Here is a 24485-nt window from a genome sequence, read left to right as displayed (position 1 = left end):
CTCTGTCTGGTGTTGATGATATACTAAATATTGTCTTTTTTTAATGTTTGAACTCCTCTGCACAGCAGACTCCAAGTAATGCTTGAAGAGAATGCCAGGCATGAGTTGATTTGTGTCATAAATCACATGGAAATGAATGTTTCCCAAAGTATTGAATGACAGAGAAAATGATACTTCTGAATTCTGAAGTCCCTTTTGAAAATATGTCATTTCATAGGCCCAATTGTTTAAAAATTGTTAGAATTTGCTCTAATCTTTGCTGGGCCTTGCTTAACTTCAGTAGGAGATTCCTTACTTCAGAAGTGCTTTCAGATATAGGTTTCTAATAGAAATTTCAGGCTCTAATTTTAGAATATAAGATTCATGCTCATAAGTAAATTGCTGTTCCTTAGCACTTTCTACATTTGATCCATCAGTTGTAGTCTCTTTGTGGTTTTGGTTACAGGAATGTTCAATGTGTCGTTGGTCTTTTGAGAACAAAGAAGCAAATCTTTGTTCCTTTCCACATTTTATGCATAACCTTAGAATTAGTTAAGTACTGCAGAAATAAATGCTAGTTTTTACCTGAAGTTTATGGATGAAATCCTGTTACATCCATCTTATTGACAATGTGATGTTAAAATACAAAATGTTTCCATGTTTCATGCTGAAGCTTGTGGTTTTCCACATGGAATTTTGTTGAGAAAATGCACATAGCTTTTATTGTCGATAAGCTTGCTGATTGTTTCAGTATTACAGCTACATCCGTTTTCATCTTTTGCAATTGATTTCTAAACAGGCACTTCTGTAACACTATTTTTTTCTTCTTTTTTAGAGTATTTGTTCGTACTGATGATGATTTGATGCAATTAACATTTTCTTAACCATGATGGCAACACAGACATTAAGTATAGACAACTATCAAGATGGACAACCGGTAAGATTGTTTTTCTTTATGAACTAACACAGTTGGCAAGAGAAGGAAGTTGTGACTTCAATGCCTGTGTTGGCATTACTATTTTTGTTTGTAAAATGAAGTATTTGAAGTGAGGAGCTAATATTCTGTAATACTTTTAAACGTTTGATAAAGACTTAGTTAATCTTTGTGTGACTTTGCTTCATTTCTGGCAGAATGGTTAGATAAGAGATTTTATTCTGATTCTGCTCTAAGTGATTTGTGTGCTTCATGTTCTTGCTTTTAGGAAAGGCAAATTGGGTATCCTTAATATTTTGCGTTCATGATTCTTTGGTGTTCTTTCATGTCTGCTATTACAGTAGCCAGGTGACATTCAGGCAGTTATAAAACAACTTGGTTTCAAGGAATTAAATTTGGTTATCTAGAATTATATGCTAGTTTGAATTGAAGCAATTATGCTGGAGACTGGTAAGGAGGTCACTGATAAGAATGGATGGTTTGAAAGCTGATCAACGATACTCCAGTTTTTTATTTCTGTAAAGAGGCAGGTGAGGTAAATGAAGCATGTTTAGTCATGATGTTTCTTTTTGTACAACAAGCAATGTATTGCAACAGTTTGAATTTCTAAACTAAAATACTGTTAGCAGGGAACTAGTCATGCCATTGGCCTGTAACCTGATGACCCATCTTTATGTTACTGTGTGTCAGCCATAAGCAGTAAATACAAGTAGTTCTGTCAGCAGATGGCAACAGCGATGAACAGAAGAAAAAAATGGCAACTTTTTCCATTTTATAGAAGATAAAAATGTTTATCTGAATGCGGTCTTGTGTTATTGTTTTTGTTGTTGTTATGTGCTGCTTTTATTGCAGTTCTAATTTCTCTTTCCTCTCGCCTGCCTTACCCCTTTCACTTTATTCCCTCAGCGAATACAGGCCACCCTTGACACTTCGGTGAAAGTAATACATATTTTTGTAAAGAACAGATTGGTTGTTTTCTTTTGATTTAAGCTCTCAGTGACCATATAAGCAAGTAATTTTGATGCCTACTTATTTTGTAGCATTGAAATGACCCACAGAAAATAGTTCTCAGTTTGAAGTGAGCTATTTCCTCCTCCTAGCAAGACAGAGCCCTCGCTGAGCATAATCTCCAACTTCAAACTCTGCAAATATGTGGTGGTTCAACACTTACAATCACTTATATGAGTCACCCCCTTCCATTTTGCTCCTTCCCCTTGTCATTAGCCAAGAAATGAGTTCATTAATTGCATCATTTTTTTGCAAGCATTCTGGCTCTAAGATCAGCTGTGCTTGCTGAGGAAGCTTTTTACAAGGCAGGATGCTGTCTTGGGTTCGATAGTCTGTTGCTTTCTCAGTTTCCTATTTTTCTTGAAGGTGGGTGGCCCTAACAGGTAATAAAGCATAAACCCTTCTGTTCTTTCAGACCCTTGCTGGAGGTAGTGTAAATGCCTTTTGCTTCTGTCATGTGCAGATAAAGTTTCACTGGAACCCTCTCAGGGAAGAGGATTGCACTCTGTTTATACCTGGAGATGTCAGTTCTGAATATGCGGGGATACCCAGAGTAGCATCTGTCTTCTAATCCAGACAAAATTTCTTAGGGTTAAAGCAGAAAAGGCTGCAGTGACTCCTTGTCTTTTATGGAAGTTGCCGGTGCTGGGAGAGGAGAGAGCCAGAGTTTGGAATGTAGTGGAGGGGTGACTGTGACTCCCTTTAAGACAACTAATTTAGCCTGAAGGGTGCTTAGAGGGGTGTGTTGGGGAAGACCATTTCCAGCACCAGTAACACCATGATCATGTGGGCAAGGCCTCCAAGGCATTGCCAGCCAGCCAGCCAGCGCAATGCAGGCCTGGGTAGAAGCAATGGCTGTATGTTGTTTTTTCACTGGTGGCAGATTGTGTTACTGTGCTCTAAAATAGAGCTGGTGAAGCAATCCATGTAGTATAAGCAAACAGTTGAATGTGTGGATACTAAGGTGAGGGCAATGGGCAGGAAAAAGTCATAGGGAAGCAGAAAAGCTGTCATTTAGAAGACAAGCGTTCAGCTGCAGCTAATAGAACAGCAGTGTGGGAGGTAGCAGTTGTTGACCCCAGGTGGGATCAATTGTGGTAACGTGAGGAGGTATTTCACACTGCCAGGGTGGCTGTGGAGTTGTTTAGTCATTTAGGTAGATTTGTAGGTCTTAGTGTTCTTTTTCAGTAACACATCAAATATTTTTTTCAAGCTTCTTTTTAGGGGAATTACTGCTATCTCTCTCTCTCTTATTTTTTTTTTTTTTTTTTTTTTTTTTTTTTTTTTTTTTTTTTTTTTTTCTTCTTCTGCTTTTCTACTGCTGCAGTTCCTTCTTGCTCTATTTACTTGCAGGCCACCAGTTTAGGTTGGTTCTTTTAAACTCTCATGCAGATCTATCAGTTCTGACTGATAATTTCTATATGAAGTGTCTATGTTTATTTTGTATTAATAGGTGAATTGCAGATGTGTCTTAACTGCTATTCAAAAGTAGTTTTTACTTATTTTTCTTTTTCTCTCCCTTCAACATTTGCTTACGTGTTTTTGTTAAATAGATACCTAGACGCACTTACAGCTGTTTTCTCCAGGAGCTTGATATCCTTAAAATAATTGGTATGTAAATTTGAGTGGTAGAGGTCAGGGGAAATCATGCTCCTGATAACTGAGACATTGGTAGGACACAGAATATTTTAGTTCTGTTTAAGAAAATGTGCCTTTTAATGAGCAAGAAAAACTTCAGGATCTCTTTTCTGCAGTGTCTTGTTATAATGTACAGTAAAGAGCAAGAAGAAATGCTGAATAGAAACTTTTCCTTTCTGTTGTCTTCATCTAAATGCTTTTTATGCAGACGTTCTCATAACATTTTTGGAGCAATGTATTCTAGCCTACTCAAAAAAAAAAAAAAAAAAATCACTTCAGAGATGAAATGCTTTAAGTATTTACTGATATCTGTCATTCCCAATTTTAAAGCTAAGAGCTGAAACTTAAAGTGACCTTTACACTACTCATCAAAAAGTCTCAAGGATTAAAAGAGGTTTTTTGTTCCTACTGTGGCTTCTTGTGCAATTGCCAAGTCATGCCAACCTTCTGGCAATTTGGTAGCCCTCTACACTGCTATTTCCTTAGAAAACAGTATGCTTGTTTTACGTCAAGCAAGCAGATTTACTAATAACTTATCCTTTTTCTACAGATGCAAGTAGTAACAGAGTTAAAAACTGAACAAGATCCAAACTGCTCTGAAACTGATGCAGAAGGGGTGAGTCCTGCCCCTGTAGAATCTCAAACTCCAATGGATGCAGACAAGCAGGCCATTTACAGGTAGTAATGGACTTGTGCTCTGTCTTTTGAAGGGTAAAGAACAGGAATTTTTTTTTTTTTTTTTTTTTTAAATATATACTAGTAGAAGGCAGCTTAGAAACAGTTTGTTTCTTGGCTGTATGTTTTAGTAGCATTCAGGAAAAGGAGGAGATCAATTTAAATTCACTGCTGATTTTTAGCCAAAATATATTTAATTAAAACAAGAAAAACCAACAACCTTCCTTTTATTATGGATTCATTCTATCCAGCATAGTTTAAAGGAAGTTCTGCACTTGGCTGCTTTTAAAGAGCGATTTAGCATACTGTTCAGGCTGTTGAGCTGTGCTCACTGTAGATTATACAGTAGTTTTTATCTTCAATGTGGGGTATTTTTTTAAATTGTAATTAAGTTAGTTTTTACTTGCTTTTCTTTAGGGATAGCAATCTACTGCCTAGTGATTGGCTCTAACTGGATTGAATGTTATTGTATAAACACAGTAATTTGAGATTTTTTTTCCCAGTGTTAAGTGTTGCGCTGATTAGTATTGTTCTCTTTTTATGAGGTTAAGTGTTCTTTCATTTTTCTTCCATTTTAAGTGCTTTATAAATGCATAACTATTGCCAGTTCGCAGTTAATTAAAAAAAAAAAATAGGAAGACATATCCACGCATTTTCAGACTTGTGCTGACAAAACCTACTTCTGCTCTGAGCCATCCTAACCACTTTTACTGGAGGCCTCCAAGTACAGTCTCTATACTATCACCGGTTCTGTACATTTATTTGTGATGAATAAGCAAAGCCCACATTGAAGAACAAATGGCTTTTATCTAAAATAAATTTTAGACTCAACAGAAAAACACATTTAAGTATGTATTCATCCTATTTATAAGTCTAAATCACTATTTCTAAAGTGCTGTTTTTAACATATTTGTTGCCACTCGTTTACAGTAAATTATATAGCATTTCATAGCTCTTTGTTTTGTGATTGTTCTGTTTATTTAGATATATTTATCTTATTGCTTTTCTCGCCTGTAGGTTGTGTGGTAATGGAAAAAGGAAAAACAAACTTTCATCATGTTCTGCTATAGCCAGTGGTGCTATGTGCAGTCTCATTTAAGACTTGTCCTTGTGTTTCTTAGGAGTAATTGTTACCCTGTGTGAGCTAGATACCTGACTTTTCAGTATTATAACTAGAAGTGACAGTATTTATTTTAACTTCTATTCTAGACACCCATTATTTCCATTGTTAGCACTGTTATTTGAAAAATGTGAACAATCTACACAAGGATCGGAAGGCACGACTTCTGCAAGTTTTGATGTAGATATTGAAAATTTTGTAAGGAAGCAGGAAAAAGAAGGAAAACCCTTCTTCTGTGAAGATCCGGAAACTGATAATCTGGTAAGTAAAAGCTGTTTCTTTCATGTCTGAAACAAACATCATATTTGCCCCATTATTGTTTCATATCTCAACTGGTGCTTGTAGTTTCTCCTCAGATGTTTCTTCGTACAAGGGATTCCTTTTTATGTTAATCCTGAGGAATAGCTTTTGAAATTATTTTTTTCCAATCCGCTCTCTTTTTTCATCCTTATCTGTAAATTTTTATCAATCCCTTCATAGTTGCTTCTCATATGGGTTTCTAGACTGTCTGAGATCGATGTGTTGGGGATGACCAGAAATACGAGCTTGCCTTAGCCGGGCTCGCTCTGCAAATTAATGTTAAGGTGTCAAGCATGTAACCCGTGTTTAGGAAAAAAAGACATCAGTGTAAGTTTGTGGGGGTTTTTTTGCAACTTTTTTTTTTTTTTATCAGGATTTGTGTAGTTAATGGAAGAGATGTTATGAGCTTAGAGAATGTAACATACTGACTTTCTTCTTACATGCTGATGTCGTCTTTATGTTTTCTGAAAGTCCATCAGAACGTAAATCTTCAGTTCTGAAGATTTTCAGGAAGTGATGAAGCTGTGATTTCTGTGCTCCCTTTGTCTCTTTTGAATCACGTTCCCTAGCGAAAAGCTCTCTTGCTATGCTTGTACTTAAACTATCAACCTTCTTGTCTTTGGAGTCAATTCACAACTCAATGTTATCATGTTTGAGAGCACTAGATTTACAAGGGTCATGTGTTAATCTGCAGGACTTTTAGTTTTGGAAGACTAGTTCCTTTAAGCAGACTGCAGTAAAACAAGTCTTTTTGAGTCTACCTCATAGGAGAAAAAGCTACATAAACAATTAAATTTCACAAAGCTAAACTGACAGTGGTTGTAAACAACATTCAGAAAAGGTATGTGTTTTATAGCTCTTATATAGAAAGATTTGTGTGTGCCTTTAAGAGTGCGTGTGGGAGACCAAGACACAACGTACCTGGAGGAATCTTAGAATCAAAACCGTAACTTAGTTGAGAATAAATCTGAGATGCTCTTTAGAATTGTCAGAAGGGCTACAGTAAAGAGCGTGTTAGAAGGTTAGAAGGTTTCATGACTTGATTATCATTGTACTGCAGTTCTGGGAAATAATGTTTAAATACCATTGTGGAAGGTGGAATTGCAGGAGTCTCTATGTGTAATTTGAACAATGCGAAAGGAAAGCAAGCAGAAGATAGTATATTTACAGTGAGGCAAGTTTTTACAACTCTGGATAAAGAGGCGTAGAAAGTTATGTTTTCAGCTACTTGTTATATACTTTTCACTGTAAGTTACAGTGCTGGGATGTAGATACACTAACGTATCATGTTAATGATTTCAATCTGTAAATTTAAAGTTTCGTAGTTTAAATCATCTTCCAGGATGGATAAAGCTAACACAACTCACGCTGCGCTAGTCCATCTTCAAGGATGCTTCTACAAGGCTCTCTTACCACTTGTGTTCCAGAACTGTTGATTATACAGAGACTTTTGTTTTCAGTTTGGAAACACTCTGAGGTTCAAATATGCCTTTTGGGTGGGAAAGTAGCTGAAGAAGAATGCATAATATGATACAAAACAATACTCTCAGTGCTAGTATAAAGGTTTTCAGTTTATAAATGAAGACTAGACATTGGCCCCTTTAACCAAAGTTTATAGCTATAACAGAACTGAAAGCCCCAACATTTCAGTTTTGTATTTTAATGATTAGATCTTTGTGGGCAAATTTTGATGCAGCTCACTTGAGAAATATTTACTGATAGAGACAATGATTTAGTAATCTACGAAGATACAAGTATTAACAGATACATAGAAACACAATTCCATGGATTAAACCCTATTGCAAAATGATTGTTGCCACTGCAGGAATTAAAAATAGAATAAAAAAAGAAGAAACGTTACAGCAAAAGGAAATAAATGATAATTCTTTTCTTTAGTTACTTTCCTAGTGTAAGAAACAGTGGTATAGCTTTTTATTGTTTTGATATTTTTTTTTAACTTGAAATGTCAGTGGTGTAACATTATATTTATGAAATACTTGCAGAACGATGATTATTTTATAAATGTAAGTAGAATATAAATGCTTCAGAACTATTATAATGACACAGCCTATCTGTGAAGAGTATCACTCTTGCACTAGGGTGCAGAAAGCTTTGGCAGGCAGCTATGGTCAGGCACTGGCTGCTACTACTATTTTTCAGATCATTCTTCAACAGGAAGGCATTCATGCGAATTAAAAGAAAAATAATGAATTGCTTCAAATGGGCCATTGCTTTCTGGAGAGGACTAAATGCAAGCTGAAAATGACAAAATGATTAAATAAGGACTAAATAAATGGATAATGAGATGAACTGAAAACTTACTGAACTGCTAGATTCAAAGAATTGCAACCAGCAACATGAAATCCAGTTGAAGGCCAGTCATGAGTGGTGTACTCCAGGGACTGATACCACGACTAACATCATTTAACATCTTTGTTAATCACTTGGAGGGTGGGATAGAGTGTACCCTCAGCAAGCTGGAAGGTTGTATGAAATTAGAAGTGACTGGTGAAAGGGAGCTGTGCCACCTTTCACAGGGACTCTGATAGTTTGAAAAAAATAGGTCAGCAAAGAGTCTGAAGGAGAGCTCTGCAAAAGGAAATGCCAAATCTGGGGAGAAATAACTCCATGTACACGTTCATGCTACAGGTTGACCAGTTGGAAAGCTTTGCAGAAAAAGGACCTGAGTGCCCTGATGGACACCAGATTGAATATGAGCCAGCAGTGAATCACTGCAGCAAAAATTTCAATGTACCTGGGCTGTATTATGAAAAATGTTGCCAGCAAGTCAAGGGAGGTGATTCTTTCCCTCTGTGAGCTTTGTGCATCTGGAGTGCTAAATACAGTTCTGAGCTTCTCACTATTAGACACAGGGTAATGGAGTGAATCTAGCAAGAGACCGTGAAGATAACTAATGGACTTGAATGCATCTCCGAGAGATGCTGAAAGCTGAGACTGGCTAGCACGGAACAGAGAAGACTTGGGAAAGAGTTGTAGGAGACAAAAAAAAAAAGAAAAAAGTTGTGGGTTTTTTTTTTCCCAGTTGCGCCCAATGAAAGAGCAAGAGGAAGTAGATACGAATCAAACCACAGTAGATTACATTAAAGCCTGAGGAAAAAACAAAAACGCTTCTGCTATAAGGGAGACTGAATATTGGAGCAGGTTGCCCGGAGAGGATGTAGAATAGCCATCCTTGGAGGCAGTCAAAACCTAACTATGTAGGACCCTGGGCGACCTGCTGTAGTTGCTTCACAGGGGAGCTGGATGAAAGAATTGCCAGAGATGTCTTCCAACCTCAACTACTTTGTGATTCTGTGAGCCTTCAAAGCTCATTTTCCCAAATATCCTGCGTGTCTTAGCCTGCTTCATATGCTTTGTCGTAGATAAGTGTTCTCTTCAGATCTTGCTCACACTGGTGTAGATGGGTCTGCTCTGTTCAAATAGTACTACCTCCTGACTGACCTGTTTGTGACTTCAGTGGTGACAAAGTCTCTTATGTGGTATTTACTATTACTGATGGGCTTTGTAAATCTGGTTGACTTTGCTTGATATGGGTGAGGAAGTACTTGTTTATGTCTCGTGTCCCATGGCCACTGAGATCAGTGCTGTCTGAAACTGGAACCACGTTGCAAAATCAGCTTATCTTTGGCATTGAATTCCTGATGTATAGTCACATTGTTAGTGATGACTTTCTGTTACTAGATACCAAATGTAAGCTGAGTGTGACTTTTCCTCTGCAGAGGGCCAGGGTCTCTGCGTTAGCTGATGTTCTGACAGGCGGTTCAAGGGCAGTGAGTAGAGGAACAGAAGAGTTTCTGTCAAGTTTTGAAATGTCTTGTGTGTTCTTCAAACTCTTCTTCTGCTTGAAATACTGATGGTTGGATAGAGAAGACTGTAGCTGGATTTAATGGCAGATTTTTCTCCATTGTGTCGCATAAATATATATGTTTTTACATGGATTAAAAGCCATTTTTGTATAGATTAAAAATTACGTTGTAGTAGAGAGGGGCTCTAATATGGGGCATCTTTGTGATACCTTTTTGCTGTACTTCCCTTCTTAACTCTAACGATAAATAAACCATTTGCTTGAGAGGACAATCTAGCAGAGACTGAAGGGTGAAGGAAGTAGGCCAAGTAATTACTGGTTGTCCAAGTGTGTTCTCATCTCACTGCAGCAGAGTCAAATAAGTAAGATGTATATGTTTGCTTAGTAGCAAGCATTCAGCTTGGAGCCAGAACTAAACTGAGATGAATTGAGCATTACAGTGCTATAAAGACTCACTGAGGTCTTATCAGAACAAGAGTTGCAGGCCTACCTCAGGTAAGGAGATGAGTCACTTACTCAGCTGATTCATTTCTTTTCCTTTTTTTTGGTTTTTTTTTTTCCCCCAACCCAACTGCTCCATGTAGGCTTTGTGACAGAGCTTTAAGCCTATGGTTCCAAAGTGGCAGAAACTAATTTCAGTGTTTCTGCCAGCCTTAACACTTTTCATTTTAAGGATGTTCCTGGCCAGTATATTGCTAAGTCTGGCTTCTCAACCAAGTTTCTACCCTTTTTGATTATTTAAGGGGAGAGATTCCATTCTTTAATCTTCATTACTAAGCTCTAACTTCTGATTAGTCCTGAAGAGATCAGGCAACTAGATTATCTTTGAAGGTCCAGTTGAACTATTCTATTCGTTCTGATTAACCACACAAACAGCTTCAGTTGGTAATCTTAAAACTTCATGGCAAAGGGTTATGATCAACAAAAAATAGTAAAAGGTCTAGAAACACTAGGCGTTTTATTTTTGTAGTGTCTTGCCCATTAAAGACTTTATCAGATGCGTTGTCAGAAAGGATTTCTGGCACTGAAATAAATGGGAGCATTTCCATTAATATTGATGGCTTCTGGATTAGGTCAAATTTTGACTTTTGGCCTGAGCGTATTTAGAAGTACAAATTTCCTGGAAAAGAATTTGGAAAGAGTGAGGGAATGGCATTTTTTCATGTAATGTTTTTTCAGTAAATGAATTTTTGAGGTACTTTGTGAAAGGACCTGGGTTAAGCACACTTGGGTTTGAGTTTGTATAGCTATTGCAATGTTCCTAATCTTTTTCTGTATGTGCATCATGTAACGGAGTCAACAACAGTGTGTGTTCAAAAGCCACATCACTACAAAGTAAACCCTCAAGCTGTACTATGTCTTCCCTGAATTGTGAAGTGTCAGTTGTCTCTTCCTTTGTCTGAGAGGTGTATGAGATGCCTTTCTTTATTCTGAGGAAGAGTGTATCACTGAAGAATGCAAAGTTTAGTTCTAAGATCTGTTGAAAGAAACTTAGTAGGCTTTAGTCAGCTTCTGGACAGGTTTTTTCAGCTTGTCCTCAGATGTAGGATGTCTTGACATTGTCTTTACTTTTAACATGGCTTTATCTTCCAGTCAGAAGAGGTAGTTGTCTTTGGATGGAAAATCTTCCGGGAGAGAGTTTCCCATCTCTATTGAAAACATAAGGGAAGCGACTCTGGTCATTTGTGTAAACACCCTCTTAGAACTATTGTCCTCAAGGAGAACTTGAAGTTGGAGGGGTTCAGTTTTTATTAGCTCTACACAGGTTAAACTGTTTATGGAGGTAGGAGAGAGAAGTATGAGGCTATGCTTCTGTGCACTAGATATTTCTTCTCTATATATGTGCAATGCAGCATGTTGTTGAAGCCAGAATTGTGCTCTGTTTTGAATTATGTTCTACATCAATCTTCAGGTTTTCAGTAGTTCTTTCTGATTCTTGGTCATTCATTCTGTCTGTTTCTTTAGCAGTCCTTTCTGAATTCTGAAATCAGAAACTTGATTTAAGTGCCAATCAGGTGCAAGAAGTATATCAGACCTGCCCTTTTCCCATACTATTCATGGTGGGAAGGAAGTAGAAGAGAGTTCCTATGTTTAACTTGCTAGTCTGGAGCCTGCTTTCTTTCTGAGAGCTTTGACTCCCTCCTCATCTTTGGATCATTATTTTACATACACCTCAGTCAGACTCAGCACCTGAAGAGATGTTTACTCATAAGAACCACAGATTTTATTGGTCTGTATTACTAGCCAGATGTTCCTGAATGTACCTTCTCCTTTCTAAAAGTGTGTTCAACACTACTCATAATATTGAGTATCATCTTTGAAACTCCTTACACTTTCATATCTCCGTCTAATTTTCACAGCTGAAACAAGGCTTGGAGTTGCTAACAGAACAATGAGCCATCTTCCCTTTGTTTTCCTTTAGCCTTCTTTCGTTCTTGTAACTTACATGGGTGGGTTGTTCAGCATGAATGTTTACGAATCATTTCTAGAGTTTTCTAAATTATGCTTTAAGATGTTTAGAATTTAATGCTTTTTTAGTTGCTTACTGTTAATCCAGCCAGGACAAACATCAAATTGCTTCTGGAGGGTTCCTATCTCTTGTGTAGCTTCTGTTAGGAGTTAACTCTTGCCATATATGAGTATTTTGTTCATTTTGTCGTTTATTTTTTTTCCATTCCCCACATTCATAGGGCCATAGGATGATTCATGTTTGATCACTTGATTTGGTCTCAAGAACTCAGGAGGTCAGTAGTGCAACCTCCTGCACGAAGTAGGTGCAGCTGTGAGGTCAGAGCAGGTTAAATAAAGCTATATCAAGCCTAGAAACAATATGAAATACAGTGTCTTAAATATGCTCTCACTTTTGTATTTGAACAGGACACTGCCCTTTTTGAAGACCCTTGAGTTTTTGTTTCGTGTGGGGTAAGGATTTTTGGTTCAGTAGCCTCTTCTGAAAGACTATCCTGTTGAATTCTTAGTTCTGTCAGGAAATCCTGTAGTGATGATGAAGCCAGGAGATGTCATTTTGATATTCTCTATACTTTTTCTCTGTGTGCTCAAACCACATTTTTGAATTTCTAAAAAGTGTTCCTACATCTGCAACTTTTCTCAGACCTCTGATCTCACAGCTGTGATTCAGTAGGCAAGAGAGGTTATCAAAATAAAAGAAGTGAAGACTGAATGTCCCTTCTGTCAGACTTTGTGTTCCTCCCCTGAAGACCTAAGGCCCCATGTGGGAATTTGCTCGGGGAGGTAGACGAACAATGAATGGATGTATTTAAGTTGCTTTTGAAATGAGAAGATTACTTATCATCATTAAACCAGAATTTTTAAGATGAGTTGTCCACTTACATTTTTTTTTTCTACGTGCCCGTGCTATGTCCCTTGAAGTCCATAAAATGTCACGAGTGTGCATTTTAACTGAACAAAGGTGAGCTGGGGATTATGGTTAACATGCTGCGTAGTGTATTCTGTTCTCCTTTGTGCCCTACACTCAAGGCACTGAAAAGATAGGACAAAGGCATGATTCAAAGCATCTTAGGGCTAAAGACATCTCCAGATGGAGTATGTTTATATGTGAACATAGTTTACTTTTTTATGTACAATAACATCAACAGTATCCATATGTCTAATGGTTCCTTACGTCTTTCTACGTGTCTCTGAAGTGATGCTCCAGGTTTATTTCTTAGAGCTGAAAAGACTGGATCATGTGGTTTATAAAATTGTGTAGTTGTATGGCAGACTAAATAACAAAAATGTTTTTTGTAGATTTTCAAGCTATGATTCTAAAAAATAAAATAAAAAAGGGGGGGTTGAATAACATATTGCTATTGCAATTTTTGTTTTAGTTTGAAGGATCATAGGAGCTTCAGTCAGCAAATTTCACTTGGTCCACCCATGCCACAGTTGCTGTGACACACATGGTATATTTACAAATTTTATTTGCCTTTCTAACCACAATAGCACAGCTTCCTGTAAAAGTAGCATTGACTGTAGGTGGATCTATAGAAATCTGGCTGTTGTTACTTAATCCTTGGTTCATGCTTAGTTTTGATACTAGTATTATTTTCACGTTAGATACCAACCATTAGCTTGAATTAACTCTAATTTTCGTTGATTTTGTTTTGTTTTCCTGCAAGCAAATGCTGATACATAAATAATATAAATTTGGGTGATGGTTTAAGAAAAAACAAATAACAAAAGCTTCTTACAAAGCAAAAGTAATTCAATCATGAATGCGCTCAAATATGATGTGCCCAAAGTCATTTTTGTTACTTTGGTTCCAGCCTAGCAGAAGGAGGATGGGAGAGGTTAAAAACAAAATCTGTGTGTGGCTAATACACGTGATCTGTGCTGTTCCACAATGTGTAAGCAATTTTATAATTCAGGCTTTTGGTCTCTGAAGCTATTTGGTTATTGAAGCACTACAGGGCAATCATTAGCAATTCTAAAGGGAGCAGACTATATTTAACACAAAACAGAGGTCATCTTTGCTTAAAATCTAGTTAAATTTGCATCGTTCAACTTGATTATGTTTAAAGGTACTTAAATGCAGTTTCAAAGGCCACCACCATTGAGGGCTGCTCTAGAAGATGCTGTTTTGTATACCTCAGTGCTGGGCCGCTGCATTTTGGATTTCAAAGGGTTTTGGTGTCAAAGGTCATCAGAGTTACCAGATTTTAATTTGAATTAATTGTTTCAAGTCTACAGCTCAGACTTTTTTTTTTCTGCAGCTGTGCTTTAAAGTTGCATTTCTTTTTTTTTATTATTATTTATAGCCCTTAGTAGGGGATAAGATTTCCTTCTTTGTTATCGTTTCAGTGTTCCCATGTTTATTTTAACATACCATTTTCTCAGTTGGGTGAACGTCAAACAACAGGAATATCTTCTACTTTAAAAAATAATAATAAAAATACAGGAAAAATGTCTGTCATAATGAAAGCTGAATTCATTGTGAGGGAGAGGGAGGTGTACCCATAAGTGCCTGCCTTGATCTCCTCCTGTTGCTTTGAGTAAAGGCTGCTTCAGCTCCTGGCTAGCTTCTTCACTTAAAAATAAGAGGACAACTTGGGCTGTTGTTTCTGGTTATTGCCTTCACTGCTGTAGTTGGATCTGTGACTGTTTATGTATGACATGTTTTTCCAAATAATGTTAAAATTAAGCTTTGCATTATGTTTCAAGGCTGCGATCTATTTAAATTCATAAAATAGGAGGATATTTTTCTTTGAGCTCTAGCACAGCAAGTAAATGTTGGGGGTGGCACACTATATTTAAAAAAAAAAAAAAAAAAGTTTTTTTGCCAATAAATTTTCTGCGTAATTGAATGTCCAGGATTTCCTACTGCGTCATCAACATTTACACCATCTGGATTTGATTTTATCTTCTGATCTCCTGCCATGACCCTTGCCATCACCTATGCTATTTTTATGCTGTATGAAATACTGCTAGCTACCCAAACTTAGGAATCTTTTTCTTGCAGTAAGCATAAGTATTCTCAGCATACATTACCTACTGCCCTTCTTTAATTTTTGTATAAGCATGGATTTGTCAGTTGGTTTCAGTGCTCTCTCATTCTATTTCAGAAACAGTCCATTCACTCAGGAGATTCTTCCCCAGAGTTGTTTGTATTTGACATAGAAATGCACAGGTACTTCAAAACTGTCAGACAGTAAAACTGTTCTGTAGCTTCAAGCTTTGCTGAGCAAGATGACAGACTTTTAGGAAGGCAGAGGCTGGTTAGGAGGTCTGATCTGACATGCGACAGATGTGAAGATTATATTGTAGTCGTGTTTTCTTTCTCCTCTACATCACAGTTTACTTTAGCAGAGTGATGATACAGATTTGTATGTAAACACATTCCTTTGCCATTTCAGGAGCATAATGATCAGAGCTTGACAAGTCTAGTTTAATACTCTGTATTAATTGGACGGTCTTTCTTCCTGGAAAGAAATATTTTTTTAAATTAACAGTTACTTTCAATTTTTTTCCTCCCCCCCTTCACTCCCTAGATGGTAAAAGCAATCCAAGTTCTTCGTATTCATCTGCTTGAGCTAGAAAAGGTTAATGAGCTTTGCAAGGACTTCTGTAGTCGTTACATTGCCTGCCTGAAGACAAAAATGAACAGTGAAACTCTATTAAGTGGAGAGCCTGGAAGTCCTTATTCACCCGTGCAATCTCAGGTGTGTTTCAAATACAATTAAATCTGTGTTGTAGGGGATGGTCCTTCTCAGGTTTATGAATGTGTCTGATGCTATCTGTTTTTAAAAAGCCCCAGTGATTCTTAAAGTTTACTGTCTTACTTAGGTTTTATGTGGAAGTGTGGAAAGGCGAGTCTGAAATCAAACAGGAAAAAAAAAGCCTTCTAAGGATTATTTTTGTATGGCTCTTAGAGCCTTACTTCTGTTGACACAGGAGGGACTGAATTTTACATTTGGTAACAGCAGAAATTATAAATTTCTGAAGATGTATGAATTAGCATTTGCAAGGCCAAGACTGTATAAGAATTATCCTAAGCAGAACAAATGTATTATGCATCCAAGATATCTAATAAATTATTTTGAAATGGGAAGGAATTAAGATAATAACTAAAATTCTGAAGCTTTGATGCTTGTAATAAGAGCATCAAGGATCCGTTTCATATGTCCTTTATCCCTTGTGCCTTTTGGAAACTTTTTTTCTTAGTATTTATATAACTAGAATCATTTCTCTCCTATAATTACTGCATATAGTTTAATATCTTTTCTAACAGTTGCATTCATGAAAATTTTCAAAGATAATGATGGGTGATAATGAGAAAGTTAATGTAGGTAAATGATGAACTTCTAATGAAGTCTCTCCCTTTGAAGCTAATCCTGTGTTTAAGCTCCAAATGTATTTTTAGAGCTAAAATGACACAAGCTGCTTTATCTCCTTGGGGAAAAAAAAAAAAGTTCAACCAACTAATTGTTTTATTTTTCTAGCAAATGCCAAGTGCCATTGCAGGCACACTCAGTCCCCAAGGGATTATGGTGCCAGCATCAGCATTGCAGCAGGGAAACGTAACTATGGCAACAGTAGCAGGTATGACAACTAAAGAAAAACTGGCACCTTGCTATTTATTATGGGTCCTTTTGTAGTTGTTACAAAAAATACACAAGTATTCACTTGTTTAGATTTTAAGAACAACTGAAAAGTTGTTGGTTTAATACGAGTGCCTTTATGGTTTCTGAATATCGATTTAATTTCTGTGTATACCAGGTATGTGTGAGTGGAGGTTACACTTTAAGTACAATATTAACAGATATTTCTGTGCAACACTAGCTAAGTTTTAAGAGATTGGAATATTTTTGCATTTAGTAACCATCTCATGCTCTGTACAGTCTAGAACTATCCCTAGGAGTCTGTGAAATACTTCAGGTCCAAATAGTTGTGTTAATTTTGTATGGAGGTAGCATTTGAATGCATAGTTGACCTATATATCTAGGTGCCGCTCAGCTGATGGCTTTTGCATCATGCATCTTAGATGACAGCTGGAATAGATTGTGGTATGTTAAAATAATTGATATGTTGTCAGAAGTGTGGTATTGTCTACAGTGATGATGCGTTTCTATGTTTAAAGAGAATATTTAGGCGCTTCTACTTACCAAAATGTTTTGTTTTTTCAGGAGGGACAGTGTATCAGCCTGTTACTGTGGTCACTCCACAAGGCCAAGTGGTGACGCAAGCATTGTCACCTGGGACTATTCGAATCCAGAATTCTCAGGTGTGTTTCATGGGCTTCACAAAACAGTTTCCTGGGTTCGGATGAATCTCTTTGTTTTCAACAGTTTGGATTTGAAAGTGATACATTATAGGATTTACATTTAAATTTTGTAATAGGGCATGATATCCCAAGCAGATCTGCCTTGCGACGTCGGGCGTCGTACTTCATACTTGTTAAACAATATATTTTTCCCCTTCTCTGTCATCAGTAAAGAAAGAAAAAAAGCATTTACGTGTGGATTAAACAAAACCAGCCAAATAAAAAGCTTTCTAAATTAAATACCAGGTGATTTTACAAGAATTATAGCTTTCCTAATTGTTGAACTGGGTTTATGGCAGGTTAGATTTGAATGTTGCTGTGTAATGCTATGCTGCTGTCAGAAATTCGTCATCTTAAGATGGCAACCACCAACACTGTGAAATTGTATGTATTCCTGTATCTCAATTATAGGAAATACCTCTTGAAATGCTCAGTGTTTCACAGTGCTCTGTATATAGAAAAGAAAAACTGGTGGGTAACTATTGAAATTTCATTATGAAGCCTCCATATGCAGACAGATCACTTAGAGAGTGAAACATTGTTTTGCAAATAAAAGAATGCCAAAAATATGTGCTTGTTGTAATTTGATGACTTGAACTTAGTTCAGAAATGATATTTAAATCTTGTTTCATACCAGACGTAGACATAATGACTGGCCTGAAGAAACTGCTCCCTATTGTTTGAAAAACCTGATTTGGAATAAGTTATAATTGAATGAAATGCAATCTCATATGCAATTTATATTCTGTTTCTTATTATCTCTGCCTAAGCACTTAACAATGTATCCCCTTGTGTTCAGATAACCAATGTGCAAGCAACTTGGTGTAGCTCTAGAAATGAAAAAGAAAGCAAAGCTGTGAAAGAAACCTGAAATTTTAGGAAAACAGTGTTGTAAAGTGAATTCAGAATTTGATGGTAGCCAGAACTTTTTCCCCTTACTAGTCTTTTGCATATATCTTCCTGCTTCTTGAAAAGTTAGATGAATTTATTTAGCAGGACCTTAAATACCATGGTTTGCAATTCTAATGTTTATAATTTTAAGTTCTTTGCTTAAGACCTAAATCTTTACTACTTTACAGCTTCCATAATTGCTTGTGCTTGCACACAGTGAATTTATTCAGGATGGGGTTTTTCAGTTGCTCTTCACTCTTCACTTATGAAAGTGAGTTGGTAGGGTGAAAAGTCAGTCAAAACTCTAACATTGCATGGATCAGTACAGAGAATCCTGTCATTTAGTACATGGAGGGATTTTATTCTAAATTACAGCAAATCATCATTTGGCTCTTGTGACAAGATCACATATACACCCCGAAAACAGTTGTAATTATTAAAACAGAAATGTTCTATAACTTTTGCATTATCTGGAAATCCCATATCTTGTATTCCCTGAAAAAGATGTTTTGGAATGCTATTGTAGGTGAGCTGCTATTGTAAGCCTTCCCTAGCAAATAAAGTAGCTTTTTAAAATCAGAGTTCCTAATCTCTTTTCATTCCTTCTCCAAATAACATATATTAATGCAAAATACTGCTATTACTATGCTAACTTTCTTATTTTAAAATTATACACGCAGCTTCAGTTACAATTAAACCAAGATCTAGGCATCTTGCATCAAGATGATGGCTCATCAAAAAATAAAAGAGGAGTTCTTCCCAAGCACGCTACAAACGTGATGAGATCTTGGCTATTTCAGCACATAGGGGTAAGGACTGAACATGATCAGGAGTCAAAGATTTTTATGCAATTCTATGTGGTCTTCTATAATTTTGTTTCATAGGGAAGGTGAACTTACTGTTTGTGTAATCCCAGCTCAGTTTTTTCTGAAGTCATTTGGAGCAGTTCCATCTGTTGATGTCATTATTGTTTTAATAATCATGTTATATTTGTACTCCACGAGCTCAATTAATGTTGTTAAAAGGGATCCTTCTTCATTTTATTGTGTTGAGAATGTAGTGCTTTCTTGGCCCTGCTCTATGGCACACAAGGAAATACTTCTATTTGTAGCTGTGAGTTTTTTTGAGGGATTTTTTGTTTGTTTCTGTTGTAGAGGAATTTCAAGCTTTCTGTCTTTTCCCCTTTTCAACAACACTTCCAATGCATACCAAGTGTGTTGCTACCTACTCTTGCCTGCAGTACAAGTCCTGCTTTTGCATAAATATTTATTCTTGAAGAATATTGTGGTGTTTAATATTGGTATTTTCAGTCATCTAGCAGCTATTTTGAAACAGACAAATGATGCTGGGAAAGCACGTGTGCGCTTCTTTAACACTTTTCCACTCTTTTCATCCATTTAGTTCAGAGTAGCTTATTTTAACTAGAAAAGGCTTGTCAGTACTCTCATATGACAGTGCCTTTAGAAAGCATAACTAATCAGATCTTATCACATGCTTATTGCCCAGAGATCACGCTGTTTAATAAAGATTGTCAGCCATGAGAATCTCACTTGCTGAATTAAACATCAACAGTTTAATGATACAGTGCATATTTTCAAGGATAAGACCAGTTTTGCATAGTAACACACTTTTTGTTAAATGATTTTTATCTATAAAAATTTGTGAGGTTTCTTGAATTTGTTCATTACGAGTTAGGTGACCTTAGTCTAGCATCTTTAATCACTTGTAATAAAGGAGTCCTTATTTTTGATGAGGAAATGAAACAGAAGCTTATGTCTTTATTTGCTTTTTTCTCTTGTTTAGCATCCATATCCAACAGAGGATGAGAAGAAACAGATTGCAGCACAAACAAATCTTACACTACTCCAAGTTAACAATTGGTAAGACGAAAAACTCTTCCAACTTCTCTGTTTTTGTCTCTGCGTGCTTGTAAGATTGAGAAGTAATTAAGAGTATGGCTTGGATATGTGGAGTTGAGCTTACTGTTCCATGCTCCATGTTTAAGGACTAGAATTATGTGCTGATACACAAGTATCTTATTTATATCCTTCTGCCACTTTAATTATATAAAGACTTCAGAAAACTTTGCAGCCACACGAATTAAACTCTCTTCTATCGCTTGAAGAGATGGAAGTACTTGCATCTCTTCTGCAAGATAATTATATTAAAAAAAAATATATATATATGATATATATATGATATATATATATGATATATATATCATACATATATGATATATATATATGATTTTATATATATATATATATATATATATATATATATATATATATATATATATATATATATATATAAAAATCAAGATTCAAGGAATTTAGTGACCTGAGGCTCTGAGGAGTGTTCCCCGTGTGATTATGGCTGCATATTTTACAGTTTATTACTGTCAATAGATCTTCATTCCACTTTTCTACCAAATGACAGTTGCTAAACAATGGTGTCCAAATAGAAGGTGTCAGTATCTCAGCCACTGTAGTTCGCAGCTCAGTATGTAGCATGTCTTAAGTTTAAACTTAAGGGTTTACAGGCTTAAGGTGAGAAGCCTGGTCTTGCAGAAGAGGAATGAGGATGCCAGCATGCATCCTATTCTACTCATGGTATTGTGTTCCTCAAATCACTGTAGTGATTTCAAAATGGTGCTGGCTGCAGGACTGCACAAGGGTTCAGTGAGGAAATACACAAGATAGTGGCAGTACAGTGGTTGCATAAGTGCATCAGTCTAACTGTTCTCATGGTGTGGAAGTAACAGAGCTGTATGATACTGAGATTTGGCTGATGTTTCTACAAGGCATTGCATTACGCTGTGTGAATCTGACAGCACCACTCTACTTCCTTCTGAAAAATGTGCTTAGCAGTGTCTCCTGGATCAGACACCAGGCCTGGAAAAACCTGTGAGCCTTTTGAATAATTGAAGCAGGCAGGAGCTTACTGGAGTAAACAAAACCAGACCAAACTAACTAGGTTAGACAGGGATAAAATTTAGGTGAGCGCTAATAAGAGGAGTGTCAGCTTTCTGAATGGTACTGTCAACAACTTTTCTGGTGCTTAGCTTATAATAAGATCTTGAAATGTACATTTGTCATGCTGTCTGGAGAATTTTTGTCAGTAAGGTTTTTGGGGGGGGCACACTTAGCAGTAAAATGAGAGGAGTACTTACTTAGCTAGTTTGCTAATATTGAAGGATGACAGTATTCTAGGAGTTCTAGTTTTACATGCTAAAAAGAATGTCAGACTGAGCTGGAAGGGAGAAGTGATGATTTGCAGCTTTTATACTTCTGTTTGGTTTTTTCCTACTGCATACTTTGTGAATCCAAGAGACAGAATATTAACCAACTTCAGCTCGTGAGTACTTACCACTGATTGTGTTTAGGTTTATCAATGCTAGAAGACGAATTCTTCAGCCAATGCTGGATTCCAGTTGTTCTGAAACTCCAAAAACAAAGAAGAAAACAGCTCAGAACAGACCGGTTCAGAGGTTCTGGCCTGACTCTATTGCATCAGGAGTTGCTCAGCAGCAGTCTAATGAGCTCACTATGTCAGATGGTAAGGAGAGCTGGTTAGAACACAGAAAGCGAAGTTGATTCCTCTATAACAGAAATGGAGAGTTTGATACATCTCGTGGAAGAAACTCCTTGATATTTCAGCATGACTCTTCTTAATTTGGAAAAACGTAACAAAAATGTCATTTTTTTTCATCTTCAGTTCATTTTTGGGAGGGATATTTTATTGGAATAAATGCAGTGAGACACTTGCTTTTATTTCAGGAATTATGAAACAGTAGGAGGAAGGGTAGATGTGTAAATAAGTTCTCTCAGTATGTGTAGACACACCAGCTGCATTCTGTTTAATTAGAAGTACTGGACTGTCCCTTCAGCTTCACAGCTCCCCATCCGTTGTGAATCTGTTCACGTTCCTTTCACAGTTGCTATCTGCACTTTTATATATGCTTCAGGTGCTTCAAATTTCTCATTGTGAAAAAGAGAAATAGACTAATCTCCAAAAATTTGACTGCAGTAACTTCCGTAGCATCAGATCCAATAATATTTCACTTTCCTAAACTGAATCTGTTTTAATCTCAGGACAGTCCTGAAGCCTGCTGCTTTATTCGTTGCAGTGTTTTAGCAACTTTTTTTTCCTCAGCTTCTGCTGGGTTTGACAACAGCTTTATCAATTTAAGTCATGTTTTCTCTATGAACACTCCAATTTTTCTGCAATGGGTTAAGCTGGAGTACTTTGCAGAAATGATCTTGTGATTACTTGATTGGAGATTTCTTTAATGAGTATCCAGGACACAGATGAATTAAAGATTCTAGACCAACGTGATTCTGGCATTTCCTAACATTTAAGCGTCTGACAAGTTATTTAGCTTTTATTTTAATTTAGTTCCTTAGATTTTCTTCCTGTTGATCATAAACTGTACTACATACAAATATGTCTTGCTTAGCCTGAGAAACCAAGAAAGAAGCTAAAATTGTGTGATTGTGCTTCCCCAGGTGCTGTTGTAACAATTACAGCCCCGGTAAACATGAATGTAGACAGTCTCCAGTCCTTGTCATCCGATGGTGCTACACTGGCCGTTCAGCAAGTTATGATGGCGGGGCAAAGTGAGGATGAGTCCGTAGACAGCGGTGAAGACGATGGAGGAGATCTCTCAACGACAAATATCAGTGGGCTGGTTTTGGATAACAGCGATTCTCTGCAGTAGGAAGCATGAGAGTGTGACACAACGTTTAGGAAAAAGAATGGACTGACTGACTGTTTTTATAGTTTGCACAGCAAACATTTTACACAAGTTTTATTTCTAATATGTTTTATATGTAGATATAGAAGGGTGCACTTTTTTGTATTTCATAGTAAGCTTAAAGAGTGTTTTTGCAGGTGCAGCAACTTCTTTCAAATGTGGTTGTTTTTTTTTTCCATTTCATTTTCTTATTTCAGAAAATATTATCTAGTAATATAAAGAACCACGTAAGCACCCCTTTATTCTCTGAATTGGAAGTGCTGCCATTTCTAAAGAATTATGCAGTTTCAATTAGTGCTGTTATTTAACACAGCTCTTGATGGGCAGGTGATGTAAATTTAAAGCATGTGAGGAACTTGATCGTTAAGTTTGATGCGTATATTTGAAAGATGCTTCTGCACCTTAAAAACTGCTAGTCTGAGGTGGACAGCAACACACACACAAAGAAAAAGGCCATGTGTGATTCAGTAGCGAATGTATGGCAACTTCAATGAGTTTAGTTTCTCTCATAGTCCATGAGCCTGTTTATCATTTGCTATAAAAACTCCTATTTTTACCTTACCGGGATTATTGGATAAAAAAAAAAAAATATTTTTATAAATTCATGAGGAATTGGGATGACAACTGTATTATGCAGGAGTTTAAAAAAAAAAAAAAAATTTCCAGAGGGGAAAAATAAATGTTTAGTATTCCTATTTGGAAGGTCTGAAAACTGACCAAATTTAATAAACGAGCCTACGGTAGCACTCTATGATTCTCAGCTATCCTACAGTGATAGAGTAAACGTATATTTGATAATAGCATAAGAAGGGCCCACTGTTTGATGGGGTTTTGATATTGTCAAACGTTGATTTATATTATGTGTAATATTCAAATTCCATTAACTCTGCATCTAGACTTGTATCTGAAGATATTTGCTCAATGACTGTTCAGGTAAGTAAATTCAAATACCCACAACATTTCCAGTTATTGGAGAAATTTAAGAGTTTATAGTTTGTAGACCCGATTCTGAAAAGTTAAAAGTTGTGTACTGCATCATTATGAATTTTGCTATCACTCCATTGTATTGAAAATATTTTCCCCCACTACAAAAAGAAATAATTTATGGGTTTATATAAAACTTCCTCAAATCCGAAGGTCGCCACCAGAGTATACAGCAGGCTTTATTAGAGTAGAAGATCCTTGTATGTCATTTAAAAACGAAAAACTAGCAATGAAAATATGTTTTGTTAATTTCACCCTGTCCCTCTCTTCTCCCCCTCTCCAAAGTTTGGAGTCTCTATTTATCCGTGAACACTTACTTTTGGAACTTTGTGTTTCGAATAAGACTCCAAGAGTCACGGTATGCTCAATATTCTCATTTTAACCCTGTCCCTTTGTCCCTATGTTGGGTTGGATCAAAGCCAGAAATCTTTTCTCATTAGAACCAAATCTAGTTGCATTTCTAACATGACAGGGAAGAGGATGTTAGCTTGCAGAATCTTCATTGTGCTTGAGCAGAACTCTGCAAATATTTGAGAACTTTATTTCTGCTTTCCAAAATACTCAGGCATGTGCTTTAAGTCCCATTGATTTCTG

At 36.6% G+C, this 24485-nt stretch overlaps 1 protein-coding gene across 2 annotated transcripts; it reads left to right on the top strand.

Annotated features, from left to right (window-relative positions):
- Positions 1-865: 865 nt before the first annotated feature.
- On the top strand, positions 866-22871 carry PKNOX1 (PBX/knotted 1 homeobox 1; the record flags this gene model as incomplete). Of its 2 annotated transcripts, none has more annotated exons than XM_079549808.1 (10): positions 866-916; positions 4110-4237; positions 5444-5615; positions 15489-15656; positions 16440-16539; positions 17124-17221; positions 18832-18960; positions 19955-20031; positions 21537-21709; positions 22660-22871. In XM_079549808.1, 10 exons carry the CDS (start codon positions 866-868, stop codon positions 22869-22871), a joined length of 1308 nt encoding a protein of 435 aa, XP_079405934.1. The 2 variants fall into 2 exon arrangements, with proteins under 2 accessions (XP_079405934.1, XP_079405933.1); XM_079549807.1 differs by having other exon boundaries at positions 15489-15659.
- Between the last annotated feature and the right edge of the window lie 1614 nt (positions 22872-24485).

The sequence above is a fragment of the Tetrao urogallus genome (genome assembly GCF_951394365.1).
Source record: "Tetrao urogallus genome assembly, chromosome: 1".
NCBI lineage: Eukaryota > Metazoa > Chordata > Aves > Galliformes > Phasianidae > Tetrao > Tetrao urogallus.
This window is presented reverse-complemented; position numbering and strand designations above follow the sequence as displayed.